The 25897-nt window shown below is 44.3% G+C and overlaps 1 protein-coding gene across 3 annotated transcripts; it reads right to left on the bottom strand.

Annotated features, from left to right (window-relative positions):
* On the bottom strand, positions 1 to 25780 carry pi4kaa (phosphatidylinositol 4-kinase, catalytic, alpha a). Of its 3 annotated transcripts, XM_030768365.1 has the most exons (55): positions 25682 to 25780; positions 23908 to 24024; positions 23561 to 23654; positions 23282 to 23370; positions 22837 to 22909; positions 22362 to 22624; positions 22013 to 22079; positions 21577 to 21725; positions 21334 to 21399; positions 21150 to 21246; positions 20577 to 20768; positions 20217 to 20317; positions 19841 to 19970; positions 19112 to 19238; positions 18754 to 18849; positions 18271 to 18454; positions 17827 to 17927; positions 17447 to 17615; positions 16427 to 16477; positions 16224 to 16332; positions 15814 to 15950; positions 15471 to 15604; positions 15249 to 15331; positions 14883 to 14953; positions 14661 to 14785; positions 14133 to 14214; positions 12349 to 12432; positions 11941 to 12030; positions 11621 to 11740; positions 11365 to 11457; positions 11107 to 11263; positions 10735 to 10862; positions 9958 to 10116; positions 9433 to 9584; positions 9020 to 9127; positions 8658 to 8785; positions 7708 to 7866; positions 7348 to 7427; positions 7027 to 7226; positions 6722 to 6812; positions 6399 to 6566; positions 5828 to 5881; positions 5537 to 5657; positions 4872 to 5001; positions 4402 to 4472; positions 4070 to 4142; positions 3677 to 3747; positions 3370 to 3479; positions 2389 to 2493; positions 1902 to 2027; positions 1506 to 1626; positions 1159 to 1318; positions 713 to 802; positions 380 to 463; positions 1 to 52 (listed from the first exon to the last, which is right to left on the bottom strand). In XM_030768365.1, exons 1-55 carry the CDS (start codon positions 25778 to 25780, stop codon positions 1 to 3), a joined length of 6291 nt encoding a protein of 2096 aa, XP_030624225.1. The 3 variants fall into 3 exon arrangements, with proteins under 3 accessions (XP_030624225.1, XP_030624227.1, XP_030624226.1); XM_030768367.1 differs by lacking the exon at positions 11365 to 11457; XM_030768366.1 differs by lacking the exon at positions 21334 to 21399.
* Between the last annotated feature and the right edge of the window lie 117 nt (positions 25781 to 25897).

Genomic DNA, 25897 nt, shown 5'->3' with positions numbered 1-25897 from the left:
TCAGTATGGAATCTGGTTCTGGTAATACTGCAACATGTCGTAGGTTTTACTCCTGGGAAAAAAAGAAGAAGAAAGGAATAAGTAAATTAGGCTAAACGATTTGTGTACTTCGACTGCACGTAAACAACAGAACCGGAGCGTGCATTAGCGTCCGACTAAGCGGAAGTTATGCCTCTGTAAGCATTACACCACTAATCCAATCATAATCACAAGATCATAACTACCATGGTGAGATGGGATAACCCTCTACCTATATATGCTATATATATATATATATATATATATATATCATTTGATGTAAGCGGAAATGCACTAGCTCTCACTGAGAGCTCAGTTGTTAAGGCTGACCAGAGGTGTGAGCAGAAGTGTGAGTTTGTACCTGCTACTGAGGAAACAGCGTTCGATGACTTTGATCATAAAAGCGGCCGCTTCTTTCTCGCTCATGGTCGGATTAAACCTTTGCCTGCAAAACACCAACAGTTTGTCCTGGTTCAGAAACCTTTACCTAAATGTGAAAGGTCCAATCTAAAACCATGTACTGTTAAAGATATAACTGCACAGTCATAGTGTCAACCCCCCCTATTAATCTTGTATTATAGCAAAGTAAAAAAAAACAAACAAACGCAGATGTTCAGGAAATGTGACGACACAGAGTGTCACACAGCCAATCTGTGTATTGGACGCCACGGCGACGGCCGTGTGACATACATACTTGAGAAGTTTGATCGTCTGCCCTCTGAAGCACGGTAGGCCGGTGTCCAGCATCAGGGTCACCAAGGAGACGACGGCATCCATGTAAGGCCTGAGATAAAGAGAGAAGGAGGAGAGATATGAGAGATGAAAAGACACGTGGAGACAGACACCACGTCCTGTAGCTACTGCCTGATAACAGCTAGAAGCTACATTCCACAAAGTGGTGGTTCGTAGCTTCAAAAGGATTCCAGAAGCCTTAGGAATAAATGTAAATGATCTTCTTTTTCTTTTTTTTTTTAAGACAAAACACGTTTTCTAATCAATCACGAGCGATCTTAATCCGAAGGAGACATTCTGTAGAGTCCCAAAACTGCCTATAGAGGAGAGGATAATCTGCACTCGCGCTTAGACTCCGTCCTACAGCCCGCACGACACACTGAAATATTGAAGGGCTGGCGTTCTCACCTTACAGCCAGGTACCCTCGCACACACATCTCCATGAACCACTTAAAGGGAGTGGCCTCCATTTTACCCCCCATGATCATCACCATCTCGTCGGTCAGTTTGATGTCAGGCTCCCAGCCCAGGTTTCCACCCGGAGAACTTTCAAACATGAAGCCAAAGTCTAAAAAAAACAAAAAACAGACACCAAATCAGGGACTCTCCCCACCTCAACAGCAAGAACTGTATTTTATCTCAACCCCCTTAAACTCTTAATGTGACTTGTGTGCTCTCTACTGATGTTTTGCGTGTTTGATACTGCAGTTCTAAGGTTTGAGACGGTAATGTCGGCGAGGAGAGAAATCTCAGACCGATGTGAATGAGGTGACCCTTGCTGTCCAGCATAATGTTTCCGTTGTGTCGATCTTTGATCTGGAGCAGGAAAAGCAGGAGACTGTAGGCCGCCATGCTACGGATGAAATTATACCGCGCCTGGTGAAGAGACCGGTGCAGAAAACAGATTAAGAAACGCGGGAACTTAAGGAGGACATGACGAGAATTTCAAACGTCTCATCCCAGCGTTCTAGAAAGATCTACGGTTCGCCAGACTGAGGCACTAAAGTAAAGTAGGACTTACAATCAAACCTAACTGTAATTGTATATCGCTCTGTGCTTACGGCATTACACAAAAAAATACGAGAGCCATAGCGAGCTCCCCTCACTTCAGACGCCTAACCAATTCACGTAAAGCTTTATTTTTAATTCACCTTCTGGTAGGCCAGAGTGGACTCATCCCCGTACTGGTTCCTGAAGTAGTCGTACATGCCGAAGTCCGTCTGTCTCCCCAGCTGGTCCCGAGACTTACAGTCTGGGATGCACTCAATTACACCACACTGAAAGACCAAACAGGGGACAATTCAGCTCCCTTACTTAACACACCTGAAAGAATTGCTGGGCAGATGCTAATATAAAAAAAAAACAAAAACACTCCACCACTTATAATCCAAAGGTGCACAAGGAGTGATTAAGTAGAAATTGCTAACAGGCATCTTATGGAACTCCTAATGGGATTTACCACCGAGCATCTGGCCATTTCAGATATGAATGTGGAACTCACTCTGCTGACGGCGAGAGGGGAAAAAAACATAACATATGCCCTCAGTGGTTTTATCTATCCTGCGAGGATGTCTTTAAAACCGATTGGTCAGTTTTGTTTAGCAAACAGAGTGTGCCTAGCCCACGAACGCTACTCACTCCTGGAGCGGTGGCCACCACCCTGTATGGAAACACAAACAGGTCCAACCCCACCAGCTGGAAAATGTTCTTAAAAAGGCCGATGATCTGCAGAGCAAGCATGTCCTGCAACCACACACAGTGAGGGAGGGAGAGAGACAGAGAGAGAGAGAGAGAGAGGGGGGGGGGGGGCAGAGAGAGAGAGAGAGAGAGAGAGGGGGAGACAGAGAGAGAGAGAGAGGGAGAGAGAGAGGTAGAGAGAGAGAGGGGGAGACAGAGAGAGAGAAAGAGGGAGAGAGAGAGAGGGAGAGAGAGAGAGAGAGGGAGAGAGACAGAGATAGAGAGAAAGGGAGACAGAGAGAGAGAGAGAGGGAGAGAGAGAGAGGGAGAGGGAGAGAAAAGGGGGAAAGAGAGGAAAGAGGAAGACAATAATCAGCGGAAATATACTCACAATCATGTGAAAATGATTTTGTTTACTAGCTTCTCAAACATTTTATCAGCCCCAGAGGCCCCAAAGTGTCATTGAAAAGCAATCATTTTTCTCTGTCCAATAAAAAAAAAGAGAAAAGAAAAGAAAAGAATGAAGGAATTCAGATAGCTGGATTCCCATCCCCAGCCTCCTTTATTTTCCCCCCTCATAAATACGGTTCTTCTCAGATCACAGTCTGCTATTACGCAAATCAGATTCTCAGATGATAGTGTGCTATTTATGCCCATTAAGTTTCTCAGAACTCTTTAAATAAAATAGTTACACTCCACGGCTAGTACCGAAAAACACTTAGCAAGTACGACACGACATTTGAGTTATGCGTTTTAAAAAGTCCACTCAAAAGAATTGTGGGGGGAAAAACAAATCAAATTTCTTCCCCCCTTATATTTTGCATTTAAATGCAGGGTGATGAAAATAACCAGGGTCGAAAGATGTTTGGAACATTGTAATAGTGTTGGGGGTGAAATCAGAGAGCCTGCGACTCAAGAGATGATGACGTTAGAAACACTTGCCTGTCTGCAGTCATCCCCGACTTTAAAGATCGCCGCTTGCCAGCACACCTTCCTAGGCGCTTCAGAATTCTCCTCTCCATCCTCCACAGAGTCCGAGGGACAGCGGAGGCCTACGGGAGCACACAAACGCCAATCAACGTTTACCGCCGCTGTCCGGCCAATGAGAGCGTCCGCTTAGCTTAAGCGGCCGTTGTCACAGAACGATCTTCAAATGCAGCTGGATATGTAGGTATTTGAAACACACTCCCTCATATAGCCACTGCTTAATACTGATAACGATATCAAACGAACAAGGCATTTTACACACCCTCTTTCTCCAGCTCACTCACTCCGCATCGCTTGACTTTGAACTTTGCAAGGTAAGGTGCCTTGGCAGCACTGAAGAGAAGAAGCAGACAGATGAAGGATTAGACAATCACATAATATCATGACCTGAATATACAAGCAATATAATGAAAGAGCGTACATCATCACTGATCAATACCCTAATCAACATTGTTGTCTTCATTCAGTCGAAATAATATGGACTTAAATAACATGAACTTGTAGAGAAAATAAATAAAACTTAAAAATGTAAATGCAATCGTCTTAAACCCATTTTAACTGCTCGTTTTTGGTGGTGGTGGTTGGGGGTTGTGTGTGTGTGTGTGTGTGTGTGTGTGTGTGGGGGGGGGGGGGGGGGGGGGGGGTCACATGATACCTTTGCATGGGAGTTCCTGACTTGTAGTCAATATCTAGGACAATAGCTTCAGGATTGCTGGGTAAATAACAGCCTAAGGGGTCAAGAGGTCAACAAACAAAACAACATCATCAGGTTCCTGCTAACTGGATGGCTTAAACACACAAACAAGGCAATCAAACAACCATATGACTACATAAACCTTTTTTTTTCTTTTCTCCCCTTTCAGTTGTATGTAAATCAAAAGATAACAAAGAGCCCTATGTCAGCAGCGGTTGTTTGCTGAAATATGAAATATCACTGATAAGCCTTGTTAATCGCATTTCCATAAGGTAATAATTGAATAATCTAACCTGGCTGGACTTTGATATCAGAAAGAGCTTTTAGACACGCCCTCTTCCGTTCCTCTCCTTTCGGGGTTGGCCTGCAAAAAAGACATCAGCTCTTTTTTTTTCCCCCCCAACACAACTCATAATATAACAACTCAGTTATAACAGCCAGCCAGGACACCGGCACGCAGAGACATCACTACTTTAAAGTAACATTTAATAATCTCCAATATGAGCTAAAGCAGTATTGCTCAACCACGCCAAAGGTGCACAAACATTGCTCAAGATGTGTGGGGATGACGCTTTCATTGCTACGTAGATACACAGAAAAACGAAAGATTGAGAAACAAGAGACAGATGGACACCGATAAACCCAGCGGTTGTCGATGTTATGCTGGAATGCGGCCAATCGGCTCGGGTGAAAAGAGGGGCACGCGGCCCGGGGGGGGGGGGGGCGAGGGGGGGAGGAGCAGGAACCGAGACGGCGTCCGTACTTGATGATAGCGGAGACGTTGGTGATCTTGTTGAAGAAGTCAAACTCTCGCTGGTAAAAGTCTTTGGCCGGGCCAGACAGAGATCCGGTGATCTCCTCCACCATCTGTTCCAGCAGATCTCCGATATCAGCTACGGGAGAGGAGAGAACACTTCTTTTTTCACAGCTCATAAAATTCCCATATGATAACACACACACACACACACTGTACACGGAGTATGAATGAGGACCAGATCTGGGTGAAAATACAGTGTTAGAATGACCGGGGCCTGTCCCAATACTCTAACATGGCTCCTTTCCCTTGTGTCCTGTTCCACTAAAATAATATGTCAGTTCTGATTGCATTATAGGAATGTTTTAGGACCATTTGGACGGGACCGATCATTCAAATCAAGCAAACACGTTCTCGACCTAAGGCCTGATATTTACTGTGTATTTCATATACTATCTTGCTTTTCATTCGTTTCATCAAAGAACAGGGCAGATCCTCATTCCATCAAAGAACAGGGCAGATCCTCATTCCATCAAAGAACATGGCAGATCCTTCAAACGATCATCTGGGTTACGTCCTCTTGCCTTAAACCACTTTTCAGTAAAGTAAAGACGTGACACCCAGGCCTACTGAATCTCTCTGCGTCTCTTCCGTGCCAACGTCCTCAAACTCACGGTCTTTGTGGTGCCCTTCTTCATCCAGGTAGATGTTTGTCTTCATGTTCCAAATGAACTGATGCGCCAGGAGCTGGGACTTCTGAGCTGCCCACAGAATGTACTCTCGGACGTAGCCCATCTGCCGAGAGAGAGAGAGAGAGAGAGAGAACGGGGGTGGAAAAAAAGAAAAATATGGAGAGGGAGAAAAAAAAAAAAGAAATAGAGGTGAAGGCTGTGTCATACGCATTCCGACCTGGGTCATGTGGGAACGCTGTTCCATCAGCGTTTGGGGGAAAGACTCGTTCTTACCTTGTCATAGCGCAGCGCCTGAACAATCTGAGGAATGTAAAATAAAATTGCATCCTGCAGGAGAGGAAAGAGAAAAAAAAGAGAGAGAAAGAGAGAGAGAGAGAGAGAGAGAGAGAGAGAGAGAGAGAGAGAGAGAGAGAGACAGACAGACAGACAGACAGACAGCGCTGTGACATTTCAGTCGTCAACGTTGTGTCGTGTATAGACAGCAGATTTAATGAAGTAACATCGCTCAAGGTTTCTGTTTGAATTAGAAGTTAGGAACTTTCCAGATTCTTTTAACGATTCACTGAGTTAAGCTCGCAACAGAAAAACAAAGGAGCAATGTTACGTGTTGGCGCGACTAACATTTCAAATGTTTTTATTTTTATGTAGTTGGGGGGGGGGTGCTTTTGAGCTTACGTAGTTATGTAGGTGTTTTGGGCTTTACAGGCTTGTAAAGAAATATTTTTAAGACGTATCTTTATCGTGACTCAAAAAAAAAAAAGGAGCATATGATCTCAGGGCTCTTGAAAGGCGGAACCAGAGCAGGAGGAGTGGCTGCTGACAGCCCCCAGGCCCTCATACGTACAGGAGGGAAAGAGCGCAGCACTTTGACCCCATACTGGGCTGTGAGCGGGTGTGGCGGGTACATGCTGGAGAAGTACGAGAGTCCAGTGGGGGGATCAGCGGGGGCCCAGCACAAGATATGACTCAGCTCTGGAGAGTCGGCGTCAATGGTGTGCCAAGTCACGAGGAACTGTCAGGTGGGGGGGGGGGGAGAAGATGGACCATAAAAAAGAGAACAAAAAATTGGAAATAAGACAGCTCATGATGGTCACAGCTCAGTAGGGTCATGTGGTATATAATGACCGTTTGTAGGTCTGTCTGTGGTCGTTTGTAGTCCAGTTTTACCTTAACCGCCTCTGGTACGTCGCTGACCGCTCCAGGGTCCAGTCTGACCAAACGGGTTACTTCAGACACAATGGCCTCAGTGTTTTTAAACCTGAGGACAGAAACACATAAAAAAAAAAAAAAAAGAATGATCAGTCTGTCGACACACCGTCTGCTGATCAGGACAACTCAAAAAAAAAAAAAAAAAAATTGTCCTGGAGCAATGACAGATTTGTTTTATCATTACATGAAAAACACGAGAAAATTCCTGTTGTAACCACTGCCCCTTTTCCGTTAAAAAAAAAACCCAGAATAAATTGAAGTACCTGGCCGGTAACTGCATGGCAAGGTAAGGAGCAATGCTCCAAGCCAGGTTTACATTGTCTTTCCATTGTTTTTCGCTGAGGTTAATGTATTTGGATCTCCAGTTAGCGATACTGGTTTCCACAGACTGCTCGGTGGAGATCGCCAGCTCCTGGGCAGAGAGCGGATTGTACCACGTCGTCAGGCGCTCGATCTCGCTGGCCTGCGCGTAGAGAGAGAGAAAAAAACAAAAAACACACGGCCCCTTTGGTCAGCGGAGGGGGGGGGGTCGGCCTCACAGCACGCTAAGCAGAAAAGTAATCTCGAAAGGAAGTTAATCCTACCAGTAAAGCAAGCAGTAACGTTCTGCGCTTCATGTAGTACTTGTGAAGCTGAGTGCCTCGATTGCTCTTCTTGGACATGCCTGTAGAGATTTAAAAAAAAACAAAACAGAAAGGGTCGAGGATAAGAATCTTAGGCCAGACCCTTAACACCATAAGTCTTCGCAACTGTCCATGGGACACATGCACGGACACGCTTCTAAGAATCTTCAGGACCTCTAGGTTTTCCTCAACGGGGGAGGTCTGAGCAACAGAGGTGCCCTTGAGCAGAGACCTGTGGGTATTAGCGCCTAATGCTATTAGTTCATTAAAACGAATCATAAGTCTCTGAGCGGGTTTAAAACGCTGTGTGTCTGGTCCTACCTGATTTCTTAGAGGTAGTGGACATCCCGCTGGACAGGGGGTAAGTGTTGATCCAGCCCTGGGCGCTCTGCTGGCGGGTGCCCATGGACACGTCCATGTTGTTTCTCGGGTCGGCGGCAGTCATCACCGACAGGCTGTTCAGAGAGGGGTCCTGGTTGTCTGCTCGAAAGTCAAACATGCATCTCTTCAGCAGGTACACATTCGTTCTTTTTCCACTTTTTTTCCTTTTTTTTTAATAAATAAACGATTTGCTTAAACTCCTCCCCTTTACTTTTCATCATTTTCTCCCTCCATTTGCCCCTTCCTGCTCCACTCTCTCTCTGTCACACTCTCTCGTTCCAGCACCTTTTTAAGCCCCCCCCCCCCCTTTCCTCTCTCTCTCACTCTCACTCTCTCTTCCTCTCTCTTTTTCTCAATGCAGTGCCTGGAATAAATCATTAATAATCACGCGCACCAAGTTTTTCAATAAATTATATATATTTCTACAAGTATGTAAGGTCATTGATTTCGCGGTGATTTTTTTTTTTTGTTTCGGTGGCACATCACATGATGGAAGGGGCTTTGAAAAGCAAATGGAATCTCAGATAGTCATTTGATGTGGAGATGATCATGCATTTTATATGAGCTAGCTAATGTATGTATGAGATAATGTTCTCTAAAATGGTTGACGAAAGATGTCGGCGAAAGAAATGGGACGATTTCTCAATTTGGTGGCGGGTTGGGTGGGGGGAGGACGATGATGGTAAGTCGTGCATTTTTTTTTTTTGTAATACAGGTTTCAAATTTGCGTGGGAACAAATTTGAACCATTAGGGCATGCTCCTGCTGCACTGTAGCTGGACAGCATGGGAGGCTTACTTAATATCGATATCGGAGAAGTGCTGGAAACAATTAGCGATCCGAAAATCCCGGCAGAGAGGGTGCTCTGGGGGGGATTGGCGCTAAGCTCACCGGGTGGCACCAGCTGGCTGGCAGCCAGGTACTTCTTGTCCGAAAGTATGCTGGCATAAAACTTTATCATGATGCTGATGTCTTCTCGCAAGCGTTTGTCCCCCTGGGTGGGGAACTTTGAAGCGACGCTGAAAAAGAGACGAGCAGAAATCAATAAAGAAAAATGTTCCATAAACAACATCGTACAAAAGTAAACAAGATCAAAGCAAGAATGAGGGTAATATGAGCGGTACAATTTTGCGAGTTGTACAGTTCCACAGCTGTGCAACTGTAATTGCACTGTAATACATGAAATAAATACCCGATCACTTCTCAATACCATGTGTGTTATTAATGTGAGTAAGTATCTGAAAAGGAAGTACCTGAAGTAATCAAAGGCGGTGGAGTAGATCTTCTCACGCAGAACGTTCCGGATGGTGGCGTTGGTGACCACGTCGGAGTGAAGCAAGGCGAGGCCAAGGGTTAGCAGCCTGCGTACGACACATTCAGACTTCACTCTCATAAAACATTTACCACTTACAGAGCTCTAACAAGTCCACACACACACGTCTTAGTGACCAGATTCAAATATCTTTACATATGTTTACTTTTGTTTTTTTTTTCCTCAGACCATCATAATCATCCCTGAAGTGTAAAAAAAAATTCAAATCAAACTTCTGGAAAATGCATAGGTTGAAACATCCATGAGAACAAAAAGAGAAGTTGACTGTTGTTTTCCTGAGCGTATGATAAAAACAGAGGTAGACAGGTAATCTGGAGAGGCAGTGTGGTTGACCTGAAGCGTGGTCCGATGGCTGCCACATGGCGGTTCAAACTGCTCTTTGGACCGCCCACGTTGAGAGAGAGGGACCTCTGTAAGAGACCGCCAAAAATCTCCACCTGGTCAGCGCTGCAGTACTTGGCAATCTCAAAGCGCTGAACAAGAAACTGCAAAGAAGTGTGAGAACGTCAATCTACGATTACTCAGTGACGGCTGATTAAACGCTACAAATTCACTCCGAGCTTTCGATTCCTAAATCTTTTGCAATCAGAATCTTCACTGTATGCTATCTCGTATGGGCTTTACGAGGCCAAAAGGTCACTGACTTCAAGTTGTTCGACGAACAGTACAAAAACAAGCGTTTCTCTTCCTCCGCCGTGTATCAAAAGCTTGTCGGGAATGGTGAGAGCTCAGGGGGCTAATTCAAGCTGTGAGGTGACACCAGGCGGATCAATCAAACACCCCGTGTGGGTCGGCGGAGAGGACCGACGGGTCTCTGTAATCTGTCGGCTGAGGTCTAGCACCTTCCCGCTCTCTCACCTCGATCCAGATGTAGTGTGGGGTGACGTCGGGAGGACAGGGCATGGGCTGACTCTCCTCAGAGGCCGCTAACGGATCAGCCTCATGCTGAGCATCTGAAAACAAGCCCATCTTCAGCTCCACGGTCATCTGCCAGGCGCCCGCCATCTCACGCATGAACTGCGCACACATACAAACACACACACAGTCACACGGACACACAGGCGCGCATGCATACACACGCACGCACACACACGCACGCACACACACACACACATCAATTATTTTTTCCCTCTTTTTCTCTGTGTTTGGAATGTACATTTACCTGTGCCTTTCTAAGTCCTGCCTTTAGATCACAGTAACCTCAGCTGAAGTGAGAGAGGCTAGAACACACTTCCGTCAAGAGTGAAGACATTCAACGTCTCACATTATGAGTCACACAGTATCTCAGAGGAACACAACGTGCCTGGAATGAGGCTGTTGTTTGTTTAACTTCACCCACAACTACACAGGCAGTGACTACTCCTGAACCAGTTTTGGGGAGGGACCCTGACTCATTTGCCCGAGGGAGCAGGGCCAGTTGGATTTCTCTCGACTTTCCATGAACTATATGTGCTTAACGTTTCACTGTATTTGAATATTGACAAAATGTTGCCTAACTTTGAATCCCTCCTCAGACTGATGTTCTCTTTGAGCATTGGTGATCTGTCTGTTGTCAGGACTGAAATCACGCATACAATAAAATAAACAAGAAAACAAAATATTTAGAGGTGAGCGAGAGAGAGAGTTGCGTCTCACCGGTACTTCAACACCGGCCTTGGCGGCCAAGAGCCATTCCCAGCAGGCGATGGCCGTCTCCATGCCGTTCTCCGTGAACATCTTCAGAGGACACCAGCACAGATGGTGCAAAAGCTGAGGATCACACTCTGTAACAAAAACAGCACGTGTGTTAGGCAAGATTTCTCCAACCAGAACCTCAAGACAGCAACAAAATCAAACCAACTGAGCAAGCAGTGTTACCCCTGTAATACAAAGTAAAGTTATGCTTGTCAGTAAGACATCGTTAATGTATATATCATACACGTACGTATGTATGTATATGTGTATGTGTACACACACACACACACACACACACCATGGCTTGATAAATACTAAGTGAGAGAGACATGCCTTTGGAGCTAATGAGGAGGGCGGTCAGTTTAAACATGGCCTCAGTGAAGGCTTCTGGTTGGCCTCCATCCAGCGCTTCAATCAGCTGACCAATCATAAGCTTGTTCAGGTCCGAGGTGCTTCTGGTGGCTTCTGAGAACTGGATCATCCCCGCAACCTGCCCCCCCGCAAACACACACGAAAGACAATGTTCATAAACTTCACAAACTCTGTGTTACACTTAACACAAATACAGGTTTCATTCTCGGGTATCTTTACCTCTCCTGCATAGCGGTTCCTCAGGTTGAGAGAAGCCATGAAATTAGAGTAATCTTTCTTCACACAGGCTGGCCTCTCAGTGAGCTGTGTGGTCTGAAATCATGCAGAGAAGCTTATTTTAAGTAAAAAAAAACAAAAAACCTGATGGATCCATCATGGAGTAACAGCAGTTATTCCTCTGGTATTATACACGATAACCATGTTTTATTAGATACAGTATCCAGAGGAATGTTTCTCTCTGGGAGGAGGGACTCACTCCGAGAGCTGTGCTCTGGCGGTTGTATCCGGCGAAGTGGAGGATACTCTCTGTGGCCATCGCCAAACCCGTGTGCTGGGACAGACCTGAGACCCAGTTCTGGTGCTTGTTCAGGTATTCCTGTTAGAAAAACAAACAGATTTCAAGCTTGAAGAAACAAGAAAAACAAGTTTTCTTCACAAAAAAAAAAAACCTATGAACTTCAAAGAGACCACCTTGCAGAGAATCTTCAGCCAGGCACGTATGAGAACTACACTCAGGTTTGAAACATAGCGAGGTGACTTGTGAGGGTTCACACGGCCAGCCTGTGTCCCACTAACCTGGAGATGAGACTTGGTGACGGATGGGGCCCATTTCATGGCCTCCTTGAGGATTTCTCCGCAGCGAGCCGCAAAATCTTTCACAATACTCTACGGGAGAGGAGAGAGGAACAACATCCACATAGTCAGCATCCAGGTGCTTCTCAAAACAGTGGTGTGAAATTGAGAAAAAAAAAAAAGAAAAAAAAGAAAACAACAACAAACAACAACAACAACAACAACAACAACAACAACAACGACTACAACGAACGCAAACAGTGAACCAGCTGTGATGCAACAATCAGAGAGAGTGCAAGTATCGAGGATAACTTAACATTTAATCAATTTAAACAAAGGTGGTTAATTTTAATCCGGGAAATCTGTAAATGCTCTTCTGATTGACTGGGACAAACCGGGCGAGTGACATACCTCTCTGGCCTCATAGGTGTCGGGCACCGTGATGCGATAGGGCGTGTCCGGGATGTCATAGTATGGCTGGTCTTTGTGGATGTCCTTAGAAAAAAAAAACAAAACAAGAAAAGGTCAATGCAGAGGTCCTGGCTAAATAGCCCCACCCCCACCCGAAGAAACCCCCCCCCCCAAAAAACGACTTTGATCTGAAGATGACGACTGAAGATTTCAAAATCATTCTAGACACTGTATATTTTATGCATGGATAGAAATGACCACACTGAGCATTATGTGGTAAGACAGTACAAGTGTTAGCAGAAGAGAAAGATGTTAGTGGAAGAAAACCGTGGTGATGGGGGGGCCAGTAAAGATGTACATACTGCACTGAGAGAGAGAGACAGGGTTTGTACTGCGCTGAGAGAGAGGGACAGGGTTTGTACTGCACTGAGAGAGAGGGACAGGGTTTGTATGTACTGCACTGAGAGAGAGGGACAGGGTTTGTACGTACTGCACTGAGAGAGAGGGACAGGGTTTGTACTGCACTGAGAGAGAGGGACAGGGTTTGTACTGCGCTGAGAGAGAGGGACAGGGTTTGTACTGCACTGAGAGAGAGGGACAGGGTTTGTATGTACTGCACTGAGAGAGAGGGACAGGGTTTGTACTGCACTGAGAGAGAGGGACAGGGTTTGTACTGTGCTGAGAGAGAGGGACAGGGTTTGTATGTACTGCACTGAGAGAGAGGGACAGGGTTTGTATGTACTGCGCTGAGAGAGAGGGACAGGGTTTGTATGTACTGCGCTGAGAGAGAGGGACAGGGTTTGTACTGCACTGAGAGAGAGGGACAGGGTTTATACGTACTGCACTGAGAGAGAGGGACAGGGTTTGTATGTACTGCACTGAGAGAGAGGGACAGGGTTTGTACTGCACTGAGAGAGAGGGACAGGGTTTGTACTGCACTGAGAGAGAGGGACAGGGTTTGTACTGCACTGAGAGAGAGGGACAGGGTTTGTATGTATTGCACTGAGAGAGAGGGACAGGGTTTGTACTGCACTGAGAGAGAGGGACAGGGTTTGTACTGCGCTGAGAGAGAGGGACAGGGTTTGTATGTACTGCACTGAGAGAGAGGGACAGGGTTTGTACTGCGCTGAGAGAGAGGGACAGGGTTTGTATGTACTGCACTGAGAGAGAGGGACAGGGTTTGTACTGCACTGAGAGCAAGGGACAGGGTTTGTACTGCACTGAGAGAGAGGGACAGGGTTTGTACTGCACTGAGAGAGAGGGACAGGGTTTGTACTGCGCTGAGAGAGAGGGACAGGGTTTGTACTGCGCTGAGAGAGAGGGACAGGGTTTGTACTGCACTGAGAGAGAGGGACAGGGTTTGTACTGCACTGAGAGAGAGGGACAGGGTTTGTACTGCACTGAGAGAGAGGGACAGGGTTTGTATGTACTGCGCTGAGAGAGAGGGACAGGGTTTGTATGTACTGCACTGAGAGAGAGGGACAGGGTTTGTACTGCACTGAGAGAGAGGGACAGGGTTTGTACTGCACTGAGAGAGAGGGACAGGGTTTGTATGTACTGCACTGAGAGAGAGGGACAGGGTTTATACGTACTGCACTGAGAGAGAGGGACAGGGTTTGTACTGCACTGAGAGAGAGGGACAGGGTTTGTATGTACTGCGCTGAGAGAGAGGGACAGGGTTTGTACTGCACTGAGAGAGAGGGACAGGGTTTGTACTGCACTGAGAGAGAGGGACAGGGTTTGTATGTACTGCACTGAGAGAGAGGGACAGGGTTTGTACGTACTGCACTGAGAGAGAGGGACAGGGTTTGTAAAATGTCCAACATCGTCCTCAGGACGCGGCCGCTCCACAGCAAATGAGGGAAACTAATTCAAAACAAACAAACAAACAAATAAATAAATAAGTTCATCAACTTCACGTCACTCATCTGGAGAGTTCCTCAGAGTGGAAACAACTGGGTCAAAGTTCAACACTTCACACTTAGCAGGTCGTTGAGCCCCGTAACTGCCCCCTAACAAATCTCCTTAGTGTTTGTATTTGTGTGTGTGACAAAAAATTAACCACGCTGGACCAAAGTTCACTTGTTTACCATTACAGAACACACAGTGACCGCTTTTTTCAATGCCTTCCCTTAATCCCACCTTTACTCAACTGTCCTTATCTCAACCCAACCCTGGGACCCATCAGGGAAGAAAAAAAAAAAAAAAAAAAAAAAAGAATATTGGTCGACTTAAGGTAACAGTCACGTTTCACTGGTTAAAAAAAAAAAGAAAAGAAAGAAAGCATGTGATTTAAACTTAAGTGAGCTCACGTTTCAGCCAATCCTGAGAGGTATTTGTCAGCAACCCTACGGATCCTCTTGTGAATGTGGTTGAAATTGACCAATAGGAACTGAGCATGGCGTTCCAGCTCCTCCTCATGAGCTTTGGTCTTTGCCTGCAGGAGGAGAAGGAGCATGAGAATCAGACCAAAAAAACCCAGAAACATTTCACTTACTGCGGTTCTGTATTCATACCCAAGCCGCTAGACTTACCTTTTCAGCCATCATCTGAAGGAAAACCTCAAAGACTTTATCACCAACCGCAATCACACACTGCATCATGCCTGAGAACACAAAAAAACCCCACAAAAAAATCAGCATTATGTTATTTTCTCTCATAATGAAAATTCTGAACAATTTTCTCTCATAAGGACCAAACTCTTCGATTTCAATTATACTTTTTTTTGATACTATATGTTAAAGAATTATATTTGTGAGTGAGTGCATGAGTGGTAGAATTCTCCATGCCACTGCTTTAGGTGGAATAGTCTAAGATGCATTTTCATGTTATGTCAAAGAACTGAAGTAATAACAGAAAATAGTGGCACTAATAACACATCCAGAGATGCTCAGACGTGCCTGATTTGTCCTTCTGGATAGCACGATCTTCAAAATAACGGAACATGACCTGGAAACGGTCAGAATCCAGGGAACGCAGCATTCTGAAATTCAAAACATCAGAAATGACTAGACTTACAGCAACAAAAAGGAACGATCAACTTCAAACAAAACAGAGTTTAAATTCTCTTTGTTTAATCTGACGATTTGTTGCTTTGGTCAGCGCGATAGCCTACCGCGTACCTCATGTACTCCAGCCGGTAGACGGAGAGCAGGTACGTGGACATGGCGAAATCCAGTTTGTTGATGAGGGCTGTGACTTCAGGAGGGGGATCCAACAGGTTAATGATCGTACTCCTCAGATCGTTCAATTCAGCCTACAGACATATGGACACATCTCCGGTCATACATCCTTACAGCAGCCTGCATTTCACACCCCCAGTGCTTTCAAACCACTCGTTTCACAAGTCTTCTTCTGTCCATGGGTTGACTAGAATGGACCTTAACATTTTATATGTACTCATTCGCTTTAGGTGAGGTTAAACGTAGTAACAGGCAAGAGATCTGAGAGAATGGAGAACGGTACCGCGGTGACAGTGTCGTTTTTCAAGGCAGAGTTGTACTGCAGTTCCGAACGTAAGGGTTCTCCGCTGGGGAACGTCAGCAAAGGCGACTTGGTGGCAATTTCACACACACCCTCATACCACTCCTCTGGCCAAAGACCTGCAAGCACACAAAAAACACGGAACCATCACCACACAAGAGTGAAAATGAAATAAAACACAGCGTAATCTATATCTCAATACCGACAACAGAATATTAACATGAAAGAAACTGGGAAAGAGGTACAAAGTTAATGTAAATATTATTGTACATGTTAATGTGATGTAATGCTGAATTTGACAAATCGATTTACTTATAAAAAAAAAAAAAAAAAAAAGGCTCCAAATGTTCGACAAGCAAAGTCGTGTAAGTGCGCGTAAGTCTGAACGTTACCTGAACCCTCTACGGCAAAGCCCATGACCACGGAGTAAAGCCAGAAGTCTCGGAAGAGCTTCTGCAGCCTGGGTTTGGCCTCTTTTATCGGCGGCAAACGTTTAGTCAGCTGGAGAGGTTAGTCAGAAGCCGTTAGTCTGACCGATAAGTACATCGCAATTAAATTCTCAGTATGACTCATTTTAAAAATCAAAAACCCTTACCACAGCAATGACCGGGATCAGTACCCCTAAATTCCCAGCACTGCTCGAGGCCTAAAACAAACATGATAACAGAAATGAACTATTTCATAGCTAAACCATAGCTTAATACCAATGGCTCTCACAGTTCGGCCCATAAACAACCAGTGACTTGCAATAAGCCATTTCTGGTTAGTAATGGAAACCAGTAGCAAAAAAATACTGGACCAGAATGCAGACTAATAAAAGTGTCATTTATTTGAATACAATTTCGTAATGAATGCAGTGTATCCCTAACTGAAGTTACACAGGTTGCTTACCAAAGACACTGACACTGATCTGAATAGCACTTTGATCACAGCTTTGTCATAATCCATTTTTCATTGAGCGGTCTGCCACCCAGTTAAGATTGAGAAGTTCCATTTCATACAGACAATCAAGAACACGCTAGCAGCTGAGGGACGGTATTGTTCCAGTATTTCTTTTTCTTATATCACTGCAAATGACATGTGGAAAATATAAACCAGCTCTTGGAGCAGACAGGAGTAAAAGACAGAGTGATGTGGACTTACTTTAAGAGCAGGACAGAGTGATGTGGACTTACTTTAAGAGCAGGACAGAGCGATGTGGACTTACTTTAAGAGCAGGACAGAGTGATGTGGACTTACTTTAAGAGCAGGACAGAGCGATGTGGACTTACTTTAAGAGCAGGACAGAGCGATGTGGACTTTAAGAGCAGGACAGAGCGATGTGGACTTAAAGAGCAGGACAGAGTGATGTGGACTGACTTTAAGAGCAGGACAGAGCAATGTAGACTCACTTTAAGAGCAGGACAGAGCGATGTAGACTTACTTTAAGAGCAGGACAGAGTGATATGGACTTACTTTAAGAGCAGGACAGAGTGATGTGGACTTACTTTAAGAGCAGGACAGAGCGATGTGGACTTACTTTAAGAGCAGGACAGAGCGATGTGGACTTACTTTAAGAGCAGGACAGAGTGATGTGGACTTATTTTAAGAGCAGGACAGAGTGATGTGGACTTACTTTAAGAGCAGGGCCTTTCTCACTGGCTCTCTCACTGGCCCGTTTACCCTCCAGACCCAACTGCACAAACAGCTCCAGCAAGTTCACCAGCAGCTCATCCACCATCTGCTCCGCCTGCAGGTTCGCCGCGATGTTCGCCAGCGCGTTTATCACGGCGAGGGAACAGTGTCTGCCAAAAAAACGGTCATTTACTGTGAGCCGTTACCGTCAAAATACATTCAAACAAACTACATAGGATCATTCAGGATTCGCTGTTCTTCAACAAATCCCAAAGGCCCCTTTTTGAAAAGAGAAAAAACGTGATCGAGATCACGAAAACAGTCGTGGTTACAGTGCAATCATAATTTCATATTTTTTACGTTGCTATCAGAGGTTGTCACCTGTATCCGTGGTCCTTGTAGTCTTTAGTGGAGTACACCATGGAGCTGGCTTTCACACTTATCTGCTGAAACAGGTTCCAGACCTCCTGGTAGATGTATTGCTGAGGGCAGGGAAGGAAAGGAAATTGAGTCTAGAGCATGTGCATTTCGTCCCCAGCAGAGACTCATTAAAGATCATTACATGGCCTGAGTGCTTTTGGGAACGTGTCAATTGAAAAAGTACCCTTTTCAAGAGTGTGTGTGTGTGTGTGAGTGTGTGTATGTGTGTGTGTGCTGTGCTGTGTGTGTGTGTGTGTGTGCATGCGCCTAAGTAAGTGAGTGTGTGTGTGAGAGTGTGTGAGTGTGTGTATATGAATGTGGGTGTGTGTATGCGAGTGAGTGTGTGTGTGTGTGTGTGTGTGTGTGTGTGTGAGTGTCTCTGCAGAAAGATAAGCGCAGACTCACATTTCCGGTGATGACCATGCAGCCTAGTTGGTCTATAATAAGGACGTCAAGCTGTGAGGGCGGCTGACAGAATTTCTGCTGCAGAATCTGCAGAATGGGCTCCATCACACGAGGCGTGTCCCGCAACGCCACGGCAATGTGACCCAGGGCACGGATCGTGTGATCCGGAATTAAATGGGCATCCCTTGGACGAAAAAAAAAGAGGAATATTTAAATATAATCATCAACCCTCATCCTTAATACAATATTCATAATTCACATCAGCAGTTCAACATCCTTTACAAAAACAACCGATGGGGCCAAACAATTTCATTTGCATTTTTTTTTTTTTTTTGTGAGAGACAAACAACCAAAAGTACGCGAACTAGAAAAAAAAAAAAAAAAAAAAACTTGAATCAAGAATCAGTACCTAGAAAGGATAATAGCCTTGTTGAAGACCAATGAAGAATCTATTAAGGCCGTGGCGGAATCAATATCACTTACTTGTCGTTTTCTTGGGAAATGTAGAGCCGGTTGGAGAGGCTGGCCAGAAAAGCCTCGACGATCACCGAATCCATAGTCAGCCCGGCTTTTAGACACCTACAAAACAAGCGCACATTTCATTAATGAAAATCCTGGAAGAATCAATGTTCTCTCTTATTCAGCTCGCTGAGCCGGCGTGTGACCTGGGCAATCTATTCTAATTATGTGATATGATACAGTATATGTGGGCTGGAGGTAGAGGAGAAAGGAAAAAAAAAAAAAAGAGAAAGAAGAACAGACGGCATTTAAGCACTTGTGATGAGCTGAGATGCTGGTTGATGCGTTTGTTTGTTTGTTTGTTTGTTTGGTTGTTGCTGACCTGCATATGTTGTCTATGGAGATATCTCGGAGCTGTTCGTACATGGAGGGCTGGCTCTTCTTACTGGACTGAGTGAAGGTGGACTGGGAGTGCTCGTTGGTCACGTGGATCTTGATCTCTCCAGTACCTGTTTTTTTGTTTGTTTGTTTGTTTGTTTTGTTTTTTAAAAAGGAGAAAAGACTCTTAGCTTCAAATCCTCTGGCAGAGGCCAAACTTGAAATGCAATGCTTGCTGTTAAAGGGGGTTAAACATGTTAAACATGTTAAACATGTATACAATCAAAAATTGTCCTCTAACCTAATTTAAGTTCTCAGATTCTCTCCTGAGGCTAAAGCACCTCATGTCATTTCAATACATCATATGGCCGTGTATAGTTTGCACACATTGAACGCATGACTGTTAACACAGGTTTAGTACATTTAGCATTTTGCAAGGGAGCGTATTTTTGCACAGTTAGTGTTAGGTAATTCGCTGAGGTAAAAGCTAATATTGTTTTGTATAGTTATTGTTAGGTGAGAGGTTGGTTGGAGGAGTTAATATATTTTTTTATAGGTAGTGTTGGGTGAGGGGTTTAAGGTAAGAGTTAATATATTTTTGTATGATTTGTGTTAGCTGAGAGGTCTATGGTCAGAGTTAATATATTTTTGTGTGGCTTGTGTTGGGTGGGAGGTCTATGGTCAGAGTTAATATATTTTTGTGTGGTTTGTGTTGGGTGGGAGGTCTACACACCTGTGCTGTACTGGCTGTGGTATTTATAGAGTTTGACCAGCACTGGAGAGGGAACAACCAGGAAGTCCCTGAGTGACATAGTCACAGAGTGCGCCACCACTGGGAAACGTTCACACAGTCGGCCCAGGCCCTAATTCACACACACACACACACACACACACACACACACACACACACACACACACACACACAGTTACCAACCTGACACTAACTGTCATACCCACATAGCTACTGATTTCAAAAAGTGTCTATCTATCTATATATGTATCTCACAATAACATTTGTTCACATAGATTAGCGTGTATGAAAGGAAACTTGTCTACTATTATTTTGTACTAATGCTGTGGAAATGGGGGGCAGGGGAGTGGGGGTTCACCTGTAGGCAGCAGACCAGCAGGGGCATGTGGGCGATGATGACTTTGCTGGATGTCTTGGACTGGAGCTTCTCGGACAGCTTAGTGCAAAGATTCTCAGCACCTTTGGGAAACAGATTTGTGTGGAGTATAGTGTTGAGAAACAATACGCACTGCAGGGTCAAGCTACAACAACGGGTACATTCTACTTAAACACAAACAACATTCCTTGGCTCTGATAAACGTATATTTCGCAAAATTAAAATGGCCTTGAATACGGATACATCAGACAAACTACGCCAGACTACTTATAAATAACACAATTTATCATTACTTGATAAATATCAGGTTTATAAGATCTGATTATGGATCATCCGCCTGACCTTGCTCTTCGGTGACTGCCCACACCATTAGGTCGACGCAGGCGGCGTTCGCCTGGCATCGTAGCTTAAGTGGACTGAGCTCACTGTGTAAGTACTCCACATCATGCAGAATCCTCTGCAGCTCTGATTGGCTACTGCTGAACTGCTCCAGCACAAAGTCGTGCACTTCCTTCACAAAGGAGGTCTGTAGATCTGCCCAGACGCACACGCATCACACAGCGACAGGATCATCCACAGAAAAATAACTCAGAAATCATAGCATGGGTGATGCTACAGGAAAACAACAGTCGCATCTGCTCGCACGTTTATTGTTTTATCTTCATTTATCTTCACTTTTTTTTTGCTTGTTCTGTGATCGCACAATGACAATAAAGTTCTTGAATCTTGAATCTCTTGCATGCACTGGCTCATACATTTATCATAACTTTGGAATTTGTTCATTGCAAACCGCACAGAACGGAGAGCGAATCAATAACGAACACACCTAATGCAAAAACATAGGGGTCAAAAGGTCATCTGCCGCTAAGCAGGCAAATATCACCACTCATCACTTTTAAACACATAAATGCTCACCTTTCATGTAGTATAAAGTGTCCCTTAACATTTTAAACACAGCCACGTACAGAGGATCACTGAAGGTTTTATAGAACAGATTAATGTTTGGATTGACCTGTAAAAGAAATTACAACACCCTTCATAAAGACACTGCTTACTTAAATTGCTTTATAAAGGATCTTAAAGAACTGAGGTAGCATACCTCCAAAACCTCTGCCATAGTTGTATCGAGAGTCTTCAAAAATGATTCTGCTACAAATTTTTCAACCTGTCCGTGAAAAGACAGACAAAAAAGTCTTGGGCACCATACAGACATAAGAAGATAAGCTTTCTGATAAAGTATCGATCATAATGATAAAACCGCATTAAAACCGCAAACTGAAGTATCTCGTTTATTATCGGCTGTGAGAGGGCAATGAGAGAGAACGGCCGGCTCAGTGCCCACCATGTGCAAGAGCTTTCGTAACATCTCCAGGGGAACAGACAACTCTCTGCTGCTGCTGCCAGTGAACAGGGGAGAGACGGAGAAACAGGAACTGATGGTGGAGAAATAGTAATCTGGATCCACAGCACTCCCGTCGGGTAGATACGAACCTGAATGAGACAAGCAGTGGGGAGGAACCGGATCAAAATCTCAAATCTAAACAGATCTCAAACTGAATTATCCTCAGCTTTGGATGGACTACAACCCCCCCATCACTGAGGGTCCACATAAGGATGCCGATCACTGACACAAATCCATAATGACCGCGAGGTCTGTCTCTTCCTTTAATAAAGAGGGGAAGTCATTCTCAGACCAAACACGGCATTTTTACTCTCAGCAGATGGTTATGAAAGATAAGTAATATATTGGACTGCTAGATTCTTTTTTTGCACTTTACCTTCAAAGTAGTGAGCAGAGGGTTCAGCAGGAGAGCTTGGTGGAAACCCTGCACGTTCAGGACTGGCCTGCAAAAACCAGGGTTTGAAACGGAATAAGTGTAAACATAGGCAGTCCAACTCACTGACAGAAAATATCGTTTAAATGCTCTTTCTAATCTAAATTTGCCAACATTGAAGGTAGAGTATAACGAAAGATTTGTGGCAATTATTCGAATGTAAAACAGATTGAGATGTTCTATCCATTCAATTCCGTTCACTGGGTACTGAGAGCAGCGGAATACTCAGACCACGGCTCTGCTTGTGGCCGTTACGCACGCCCTCTGCTGGCGGTCGCTGGGATTGTCTCACCTGCTGAGAGATGCTGGACACATTGCTGGTTTTACGCCGTAGCGTGTCGCTCTGGCAGACGGTGAGGAGAGAGCTGGGCAGAATGGAGCGGAAATCGTTAAAGGAGCGCCGACGTGCCGATTCCACCTCCTCCACAGTTCCCAGCGGCTGAGACATCGTCCGTGGAAACAGCTTGGAGAGCAGAGGCTCCTCTGTGTTGCTATAGCGGCCAAACGCTCGCGCCACACCGAAAAGGCAGGGCACAGTGTATCTGCAGAGGTATTCTAGGTGTGACAGTTAAAATGGTTCAGTAAGAACAGCGTACGATCAATTATTCATGCTGAAACATTCACACATCGTGTTTGATGATAAAAATCTAAAATTCATGAGCGTTTAAACAACGTGGAAAATGGTACATTACACAAAACGCTGCATTCCAAAGAATTGCGTCTCATGCAAGAGCAGAGCAGACAGGAGTAAATCTGCATGTGCTTACCTTTGTCGTGACTCTCTGGGCTTTGACACATCTCCAGCAGGACTTGCATGAGGTCCATAACAGCCTCCAAAATCTGTCAGCAATCACAGTGTGAGCTCTCCCTTCAGCATGCACTCTCATTAATAGTCAGTCAACAATCTCATGAATTTATCTTAAGTTCATGACAAATATAACATCGTCTGAATGTTATTTCCTCTTAAACTATCCAATTCATTGACCTCTGCTAACTCTGACTTGACTCAGGTGTTCACGAGAGATTTATTTATTTTTCTTCCTAAAACATCTGATTTCATCTGTGGTTCATTTGTCTTTGTGTTTTCACGCAGTCACGGAAACGCTGACACGTCAATCACGGTCCAACGAGCTCATTAAGGTCACGGGTGTTTGACGGAGCAAAGCGCCCGAGAGAACGACAGATGCATACCACCAGAGCACCTCCTCATACCTGCATTCGCAAAGACTCGTCCCTGTGAGCAACATCCGAGAGCATGGTCACCAGACAGAAGCAGAAATTCTCGGAGACAGGAAGGGTTTCTGTGGAAAAAAAAAAAAGGAAAAAAAAAAAGAACACAAAGTGCAAACTCAGATGTAGATACATGCAGAAGAATACAGCATAAAGTAGTTTGATGTAGTGTTATGTTCAAAAGTATGATGACTAATTTACAGCGACATTCATTCTAATTTATTAGTTAGAGTGAAAGAATCATGTGAAACATCTGCTTACCTCTTCCCTTTCTTTCTGAGCTCTCTTCAATCCATTGCACCCTGGGCAAACCTTTCAGCAGCCCCAGCAAATAAGGAACAATTGCGTCTTTATGCTGCAACAAAAACAGAAGTGGAAAACACACACACACACACACACACACACACACACGCACACACACACGCACAAAACTTCAGCAACACTTGGCATTGTTTGCATACACCATATTTATTATTCAAATATGTCACATACTGAGCTTGTCGTCTAAATAATTTTAACGCATGAGTAACAGGCAGTTTCTCTCTCTCTCTCTCTTTCTAAAACTCAAACTCAGTTTCCTAAAAGGCCTTTGGAGGTCCTTTCAGTACCTGCAAATCTGACTCCACCAGGAAGATGCCCAGTGCTATGACAGCGTCTCTCCTCCTCTCATCCAGTTGGTAAACACCACGGAAATCCACGGGACACATGCATTGTAGCTTTTGAACCTAAGTGAACCAAAGTCGGACACATATGATCAGGCCTCCCTGTCTTGTATTTATAGAATATGATGTGTAAAATGTAGGAGTTTAAAGTTGAATGTAGTCTGATGGTACAGTGCTGTTCACTGCTTTCTCCTTTAGTCTTTAATGGCTAACATCTGAAACATTTCATATTATGGTGAGTTATAGTCTGTACCTGAACTAAGCTAAAGAATTTTTAGGACTATATCTGTCAATAGTGTTGAATACTGAAAAATGGTGCTCAATGTAAGATAACTGAAGTCAGACACATACAGAGTAAGAAATATAAGGTTAAAAAAAAATTAAAACCAGAAAATCAGAGAAACAAAAGAGACCAGAGTAAGCTGCTAACTGACAGCATGGTTTTCAAACCACGCCTATGGTTAAGCAATGTGGAAACAGAATAGATTCAGTCCATACGAAATCAACAGACTGTCTGTTTCAGACCTCACCCATTTTGAGTTCACCAGCAGTTTGCAGAGACATGTTAAGACCAAAACTCAAAGTGGGAGCAATATAACTGAGAAATGTAACAGACATTGAACTATTCTACATTAACAGGTTGTGCAGGGCTAAGAAAAAATTGGCCGGCACTATTATGCACATTGATAATGCTCAAAATGTATAAACACTGAGAAATCTAGTCAGTGACAGAGCACAGCTAGATCTAAGATTACAGAATTTAGATACAGAAGTCACAGTGACATCTAACATGACGTATCTATAAAGTTGCTTTGCGAATAGAACAAAACAAAAATATAACTAACACGCTGGACAAGAAAGGGGAAACTTCAGATTTAAAAAAAGACCAAAAATGTAACAACAGCAACAACCCTGAATTTCAGACAGCTTTCTTATTACTTCGTCCAGTTTACCTTTGTCTGCCACATGTCTAAGCCTTTGCCCTTCCAGACAAATGTGGACTGCAATTACTAACATTCTTTCAATTGTTCTCATAACAACATTCCTTCAATTGTCTGATAACAGCAACACTTGGGTGTTACTTCAAAACACTGTGCCGATACTTAAAAAAAACCCAGTCCTTGTATTTTAATGAAATGCTATGTATAAAGTTTCCGATTACAACTTGAGAAAGTTACCAGTGGTCGAGAGGTGACGTTTGTGACCACTTCAATGAAACGATAGTATATGTAAATAGTTGATTATGATCTTTTTCGCTAGGCGGCTAACGTTACGTCGACGTTCACGTGACGCTGTCATTCAATTCTATGAGTCTGTGGTCGGCAGTTAAACTACATGGTAATAGATAAGCGATTAGTATGACGTACTGGAAATAATGAAAAGTTTAGGGCGTTGAACCAGCAAGCTTGTTGTCACTGATGTCTCACGTTCGGGTCAATATATTGTTACCTAGACTGCTAAATAGTTGCGGCTAGATAGCTAGCTCTAGGCCAAAACTAGATGTTATTTACCACAACCGTGATTGCTGGTCTCTAAACCGATGTGGACACAACTATATCTATTGCTTGACCTAAGACGTGATGAAACGACCACTGTCATTCTCATAACACAGATAACAATTCAGCCAGTTAACTGTAAGCAGACTCGCTCTTTGCTAGCGAAACCGCTGATCCGCTAGCTAATAGGAAGTAAATCAGCTAACCGATACACCTTACATTACCTTGTCAATCGGAGCAGGTTGATGAGCCGCTAAAGAGCGGGCCAGGGACAGAACAGTGTTGAAATAAAAACCTCTCGATCCTCCTCCTCTGACAGACATAGTTACTTTGACAAAGTAATGAGTATCAGCATTTCATAGGTAGCGGCTCTGTCAGTGGTCATCCGCTGAGGACAAACAGCATCCACTACGGCAAGTTCGAGAGGCCATACAGTACAC

This window comes from Chanos chanos, chromosome 3 (genome assembly GCF_902362185.1).
Source record: "Chanos chanos chromosome 3, fChaCha1.1, whole genome shotgun sequence".
NCBI lineage: Eukaryota > Metazoa > Chordata > Actinopteri > Gonorynchiformes > Chanidae > Chanos > Chanos chanos.
The sequence above is the reverse complement of the archived record's forward strand: the minus strand, read 5'-3'. Positions and strand labels throughout refer to the sequence as shown.

Excerpts from the sequence above, each read along its gene's own strand:
- pi4kaa (XM_030768365.1), bottom strand. The coding sequence starts at position 25,780 with ATGTCTGTCAGAGGAGGAGGATCGAGAGGTTTTTATTTCAACACTGTT. Across the intron at positions 15,951-16,223 it reads CTTTGCCGTAGAGGGTTCAG|GTCTTTGGCCAGAGGAGTGG; the intron begins GTAACGTTCAGA and ends GTGTGCTTGCAG. Across the intron at positions 14,215-14,660 it reads CTCTCAGGATTGGCTGAAAC|TTTCCCTCATTTGCTGTGGA; the intron begins GTGAGCTCACTT and ends GTTTTGAATTAG.